This window comes from Palaemon carinicauda, unplaced genomic scaffold, assembly GCF_036898095.1.
Source record: "Palaemon carinicauda isolate YSFRI2023 unplaced genomic scaffold, ASM3689809v2 scaffold2085, whole genome shotgun sequence".
NCBI lineage: Eukaryota > Metazoa > Arthropoda > Malacostraca > Decapoda > Palaemonidae > Palaemon > Palaemon carinicauda.
The window spans coordinates 7,501-15,000 of record NW_027169685.1 but is presented as its reverse complement, the minus strand read 5'-3'; the positions used below and the strand labels follow the sequence as shown (position 1 = coordinate 15,000).

Here is a 7,500-nt window from a genome sequence, read left to right as displayed (position 1 = left end):
TTGACTCATCACCTGTGCAATAGCTCTTAGACACTGAATTTCGTCTTGTAAGATCTTCTCTCTATCAGCTGCTAATTTTGCTTGTCGTTCAAAATCTTCTATTTCTAGTTGATCTTCTTCCAATTGTTTGTTTTTTTCCTCGATTACTGTTTCCAACTTTGAAAATTCTTCCTCTTTCTTTACCAATTGTTCCTTTTGGTCAGTGGCTAGCTCTCTCAATTCAACATTTTCAGCATCTGCTGCAATCACCTTTTCCTGTAGTAATTCCTGCTGCTTCTCAAGTTTATCAATCAAAATAGTTTTCCCATTGAGAGCTTGTAGTAACCCATTTGCCTCTAATGCAAGCTCGGCTATCTGGGTATTCAAAGCTGCTTCTATTTCCTGGAGTTGAATTCCAACCAATTCCTTTTCCTGTTGTATATCAGCCTTTTGTTGTTCTAGATTTAGGACTTGATCATGAAGTGAAGAGTTTTTACCTTCCAGCTCCTCCACTTTGGCTGCATTTTCTACCTCAAGTATGTTGAGATCTTTTTTGGCCTCATTAAGCAACAATTTTAGTTCTTGTGTGACTTTATAATTGTCTAAATTTCTCTTTTTCAAGTCATCAAGTACTTCATTCATCACCTGTACTTTACCTCTTAGACACTGAATTTCGTCTTGTAAGATCTTCTCTCTATCAGCTGCTAATTTTGCTTGTCGTTCAAAATCTTCTATTTCTAGTTGATCTTCTTCCAATTGTTTGTTTTTTTCCTCGATTACTGTTTCCAACTTTGAAAATTCTTCCTCTTTCTTTACCAATTGTTCCTTTTGGTCAGTGGCTAGCTCTCTCAATTCAACATTTTCAGCATCTGCTGCAATCACCTTTTCCTGTAGTAATTCCTGCTGCTTCTCAAGTTTATCAATCAAAATAGTTTTCCCATTGAGAGCTTGTAGTAACCCATTTGCCTCTAATGCAAGCTCGGCTATCTGGGTATTCAAAGCTGCTTCTATTTCCTGGAGTTGAATTCCAACCAATTCCTTTTCCTGTTGTATATCAGCCTTTTGTTGTTCTAGATTTAGGACTTGCTCATGAAGTGAAGAGTTTTTACCTTCCAGCTCCTCCACTTTGGCTGCATTTTCTACCTCAAGTATGTTGAGATCTTTTTTGGCCTCATTAAGCAACAATTTTAGTTCTTGTGTGACTTTATAATTGTCTAAATTTCTCTTTTTCAAGTCATCAAGTACTTCATTCATCACCTGTACTTTACCTCTTAGACACTGAATTTCGTCTTGTAAGATCTTCTCTCTATCAGCTGCTAATTTTGCTTGTCGTTCAAAATCTTCTATTTCTAGTTGATCTTCTTCCAATTGTTTGTTTTTTTCCTCGATTACTGTTTCCAACTTTGAAAATTCTTCCTCTTTCTTTACCAATTGTTCCTTTTGGTCAGTGGCTAGCTCTCTCAATTCAACATTTTCAGCATCTGCTGCAATCACCTTTTCCTGTAGTAATTCCTGCTGCTTCTCAAGTTTATCAATCAAAATAGTTTTCCCATTGAGAGCTTGTAGTAACCCATTTGCCTCTAATGCAAGCTCGGCTATCTGGGTATTCAAAGCTGCTTCTATTTCCTGGAGTTGAATTCCAACCAATTCCTTTTCCTGTTGTATATCAGCCTTTTGTTGTTCTAGATTTAGGACTTGCTCATGAAGTGAAGAGTTTTTACCTTCCAGCTCCTCCACTTTGGCTGCATTTTCTACCTCAAGTATGTTGAGATCTTTTTTGGCCTCATTAAGCAACAATTTTAGTTCTTGTGTGACTTTATAATTGTCTAAATTTCTCTTTTTCAAGTCATCAAGTACTTCATTCATCACCTGTACTTTACCTCTTAGACACTGAATTTCGTCTTGTAAGATCTTCTCTCTATCAGCTGCTAATTTTGCTTGTCGTTCAAAATCTTCTATTTCTAGTTGATCTTCTTCCAATTGTTTGTTTTTTTCCTCGATTACTGTTTCCAACTTTGAAAATTCTTCCTCTTTCTTTACCAATTGTTCCTTTTGGTCAGTGGCTAGCTCTCTCAATTCAACATTTTCAGCATCTGCTGCAATCACCTTTTCCTGTAGTAATTCCTGCTGCTTCTCAAGTTTATCAATCAAAATAGTTTTCCCATTGAGAGCTTGTAGTAACCCATTTGCCTCTAATGCAAGCTCGGCTATCTGGGTATTCAAAGCTGCTTCTATTTCCTGGAGTTGAATTCCAACCAATTCCTTTTCCTGTTGTATATCAGCCTTTTGTTGTTCTAGATTTAGGACTTGCTCATGAAGTGAAGAGTTTTTACCTTCCAGCTCCTCCACTTTGGCTGCATTTTCTACCTCAAGTATGTTGAGATCTTTTTTGGCCTCATTAAGCAACAATTTTAGTTCTTGTGTGACTTTATAATTGTCTAAATTTCTCTTTTTCAAGTCATCAAGTACTTCATTCATCACCTGTACTTTACCTCTTAGACACTGAATTTCGTCTTGTAAGATCTTCTCTCTATCAGCTGCTAATTTTGCTTGTCGTTCAAAATCTTCTATTTCTAGTTGATCTTCTTCCAATTGTTTGTTTTTTTCCTCGATTACTGTTTCCAACTTTGAAAATTCTTCCTCTTTCTTTACCAATTGTTCCTTTTGGTCAGTGGCTAGCTCTCTCAATTCAACATTTTCAGCATCTGCTGCAATCACCTTTTCCTGTAGTAATTCCTGCTGCTTCTCAAGTTTATCAATCAAAATAGTTTTCCCATTGAGAGCTTGTAGTAACCCATTTGCCTCTAATGCAAGCTCGGCTATCTGGGTATTCAAAGCTGCTTCTATTTCCTGGAGTTGAATTCCAACCAATTCCTTTTCCTGTTGTATATCAGCCTTTTGTTGTTCTAGATTTAGGACTTGCTCATGAAGTGAAGAGTTTTTACCTTCCAGCTCCTCCACTTTGGCCGCATTTTCTACCTCAAGTATGTTGAGATCTTTTTTGGCCTCATTAAGCAACAATTTTAGTTCTTGTGTGACTTTATAATTGTCTAAATTTCTCTTTTTCAAGTCATCAAGTACTTCATTCATCACCTGTACTTTACCTCTTAGACACTGAATTTCGTCTTGTAAGATCTTCTCTCTATCAGCTGCTAATTTTGCTTGTCGTTCAAAATCTTCTATTTCTAGTTGATCTTCTTCCAATTGTTTGTTTTTTTCCTCGATTACTGTTTCCAACTTTGAAAATTCTTCCTCTTTCTTTACCAATTGTTCCTTTTGGTCAGTGGCTAGCTCTCTCAATTCAACATTTTCAGCATCTGCTGCAATCACCTTTTCCTGTAGTAATTCCTGCTGCTTCTCAAGTTTATCAATCAAAATAGTTTTCCCATTGAGAGCTTGTAGTAACCCATTTGCCTCTAATGCAAGCTCGGCTATCTGGGTATTCAAAGCTGCTTCTATTTCCTGGAGTTGAATTCCAACCAATTCCTTTTCCTGTTGTATATCAGCCTTTTGTTGTTCTAGATTTAGGACTTGCTCATGAAGTGAAGAGTTTTTACCTTCCAGCTCCTCCACTTTGGCTGCATTTTCTACCTCAAGTATGTTGAGATCTTTTTTGGCCTCATTAAGCAACAATTTTAGTTCTTGTGTGACTTTATAATTGTCTAAATTTCTCTTTTTCAAGTCATCAAGTACTTCATTCATCACCTGTACTTTACCTCTTAGACACTGAATTTCGTCTTGTAAGATCTTCTCTCTATCAGCTGCTAATTTTGCTTGTCGTTCAAAATCTTCTATTTCTAGTTGATCTTCTTCCAATTGTTTGTTTTTTTCCTCGATTACTGTTTCCAACTTTGAAAATTCTTCCTCTTTCTTTACCAATTGTTCCTTTTGGTCAGTGGCTAGCTCTCTCAATTCAACATTTTCAGCATCTGCTGCAATCACCTTTTCCTGTAGTAATTCCTGCTGCTTCTCAAGTTTATCAATCAAAATAGTTTTCCCATTGAGAGCTTGTAGTAACCCATTTGCCTCTAATGCAAGCTCGGCTATCTGGGTATTCAAAGCTGCTTCTATTTCCTGGAGTTGAATTCCAACCAATTCCTTTTCCTGTTGTATATCAGCCTTTTGTTGTTCTAGATTTAGGACTTGCTCATGAAGTGAAGAGTTTTTACCTTCCAGCTCCTCCACTTTGGCTGCATTTTCTACCTCAAGTATGTTGAGATCTTTTTTGGCCTCATTAAGCAACAATTTTAGTTCTTGTGTGACTTTATAATTGTCTAAATTTCTCTTTTTCAAGTCATCAAGTACTTCATTCATCACCTGTACTTTACCTCTTAGACACTGAATTTCGTCTTGTAAGATCTTCTCTCTATCAGCTGCTAATTTTGCTTGTCGTTCAAAATCTTCTATTTCTAGTTGATCTTCTTCCAATTGTTTGTTTTTTTCCTCGATTACTGTTTCCAACTTTGAAAATTCTTCCTCTTTCTTTACCAATTGTTCCTTTTGGTCAGTGGCTAGCTCTCTCAATTCAACATTTTCAGCATCTGCTGCAATCACCTTTTCCTGTAGTAATTCCTGCTGCTTCTCAAGTTTATCAATCAAAATAGTTTTCCCATTGAGAGCTTGTAGTAACCCATTTGCCTCTAATGCAAGCTCGGCTATCTGGGTATTCAAAGCTGCTTCTATTTCCTGGAGTTGAATTCCAACCAATTCCTTTTCCTGTTGTATATCAGCCTTTTGTTGTTCTAGATTTAGGACTTGCTCATGAAGTGAAGAGTTTTTACCTTCCAGCTCCTCCACTTTGGCTGCATTTTCTACCTCAAGTATGTTGAGATCTTTTTTGGCCTCATTAAGCAACAATTTTAGTTCTTGTGTGACTTTATAATTGTCTAAATTTCTCTTTTTCAAGTCATCAAGTACTTCATTCATCACCTGTACTTTACCTCTTAGACACTGAATTTCGTCTTGTAAGATCTTCTCTCTATCAGCTGCTAATTTTGCTTGTCGTTCAAAATCTTCTATTTCTAGTTGATCTTCTTCCAATTGTTTGTTTTTTTCCTCGATTACTGTTTCCAACTTTGAAAATTCTTCCTCTTTCTTTACCAATTGTTCCTTTTGGTCAGTGGCTAGCTCTCTCAATTCAACATTTTCAGCATCTGCTGCAATCACCTTTTCCTGTAGTAATTCCTGCTGCTTCTCAAGTTTATCAATCAAAATAGTTTTCCCATTGAGAGCTTGTAGTAACCCATTTGCCTCTAATGCAAGCTCGGCTATCTGGGTATTCAAAGCTGCTTCTATTTCCTGGAGTTGAATTCCAACCAATTCCTTTTCCTGTTGTATATCAGCCTTTTGTTGTTCTAGATTTAGGACTTGCTCATGAAGTGAAGAGTTTTTACCTTCCAGCTCCTCCACTTTGGCTGCATTTTCTACCTCAAGTATGTTGAGATCTTTTTTGGCCTCATTAAGCAACAATTTTAGTTCTTGTGTGACTTTATAATTGTCTAAATTTCTCTTTTTCAAGTCATCAAGTACTTCATTCATCACCTGTACTTTACCTCTTAGACACTGAATTTCGTCTTGTAAGATCTTCTCTCTATCAGCTGCTAATTTTGCTTGTCGTTCAAAATCTTCTATTTCTAGTTGATCTTCTTCCAATTGTTTGTTTTTTTCCTCGATTACTGTTTCCAACTTTGAAAATTCTTCCTCTTTCTTTACCAATTGTTCCTTTTGGTCAGTGGCTAGCTCTCTCAATGCAGCATTTTCAGCGTTTGCTGCAATCACCTGTTCCTGTAGTAATTCCTGCTGCTTCTCAAGTTTATCAATCAAAAAAGTTTTCCCATTGAGAGCTTGTAGTAAACCATGAGCCTCTAATGCAAGCTCGGCTATCTGGGTATTCAGAGCTGCTTCTACAGTCTGCTGAATAATCCTGTTATTTTCTTGTTCCCTAAGACGTTCTTCCATCTCTAGAAGTTCCCTTTCTTTCTTCAGATTTGTCCTTTTCAGAGAAGAGATCTCCTTATCTCTGTCCTCAAGGGCATCATTCAGAGAAGAAATTTCCTCTTCTCTTTCCAGATTTACCCTTTGCAGAGAAGCGATCTCCTTATATCTGTCCTCAAGGGCATCATTCAGAGAAGATATTTTGCCTTCCCTTTCCAGATTTACCCTTTGCAGAGAAGCGATCTCCTTATCTCTGCTCTCAAGGGCATCATTCAGAGAAGAAATTTTGCCTTCCCTTTCCAGATTTACCCTTTGCAGAGAAGCGATCTCCTTATCTCTGCTCTCAAGGGCATCATTCAGAGAAGAAATTTTGCCTTCCCTTTCCAGATTTACCCTTTGCAGAGAAGCGATCTCCTTATCTCTGTCCTCAAGGGCATCATTCAGAGAAGAAATTTTGCCTTCCCTTTCCAGATTTACCCTTTGCAGAGAAGCGTTCTCCTTATCTCTGTCCTCAAGGGCATCATTCAGAGAAGAAATTTTGCCTTCCCTTTCCAGATTTACCCTTTGCAGAGAAGCGTTCTCCTTATCTCTGTCCTCAAGGGCATCATTCAGAGAAGAAATTTTGCCTTCCCTTTCCAGATTTACCCTTTGCAGAGAAGCGTTCTCCTTATCTCTGTCCTCAAGGGCATCATTCAGAGAAGAAATTTTGCCTTCCCTTTCCAGATTTACCCTTTGCAGAGAAGCGTTCTCCTTATCTCTGCTCTCAAGGGCATCATTCAGAGAAGAAATTTTGCCTTCCCTTTCCAGATTTACCCTTTGCAGAGAAGCGTTCTCCTTATCTCTGTCCTCAAGGGCATCATTCAGAGAAGAAATTTTGCCTTCCCTTTCCAGATTTACCCTTTGCAGAGAAGCGTTCTCCTTATCTCTGTCCTCAAGGGCATCATTCAGAGAAGAAATTTTGCCTTCCCTTTCCAGATTTACCCTTTGCAGAGAAGCGTTCTCCTTATCTCTGTCCTCAAGGGCATCATTCAGAGAAGAAATTTTGCCTTCCCTTTCCAGATTTACCCTTTGCAGAGAAGCGTTCTCCTTATCTCTGTCCTCAAGGGCATCATTCAGAGAAGAAATTTTGCCTTCCCTTTCCAGATTTACCCTTTGCAGAGAAGCGATCTCCTTATCTCTGTCCTCAAGGGCATCATTTAGCGAATCGATTTCGCCTTTCAAATGGGCCTTATACTTACGGTATCCAAACATCATAAGTCCAAACATCATAAGGCCTGTAGCCGCCGCGCCTGCACCTACTTGCATAAGGGAAAGGGGACTTCCGAATGTAAGCATCTGCTCCGTTGCCGGAACCTCCTGGATAGCTGCTGGTATTCTTTCAATTTCAATGAAAATGTCAGCCTCCTCTGGGTTTCCAGACCAATAACACATATCCGTTGTCATAGATTTGAATAACTCCCAACCAATAACAGTTAACATTGCGATTGTAAACATAATTTCTATGTACTTTACTAGTGTGATGATTCACCTTTAGTTTTAGAAAATGTCGGCGGGAGCTTGAAAGTATTTGCTTATTCGAAATGTGGT

At 38.1% G+C, this 7,500-nt stretch overlaps 1 protein-coding gene across 1 annotated transcript in view; it reads right to left on the bottom strand.

Moving 5' to 3' along the window:
• Nucleotides 1-7,392, bottom strand: part of LOC137635992 (putative leucine-rich repeat-containing protein DDB_G0290503) — a 7,626-nt gene extending 234 nt beyond the window's left edge. The window contains exon 1 of the mRNA XM_068368447.1: nucleotides 1-7,392. This exon is cut by the window's left edge and continues 234 nt beyond it. Coding sequence (XP_068224548.1) covers nucleotides 1-7,392 — 7,392 coding nt within the window.
• Between the last annotated feature and the right edge of the window lie 108 nt (nucleotides 7,393-7,500).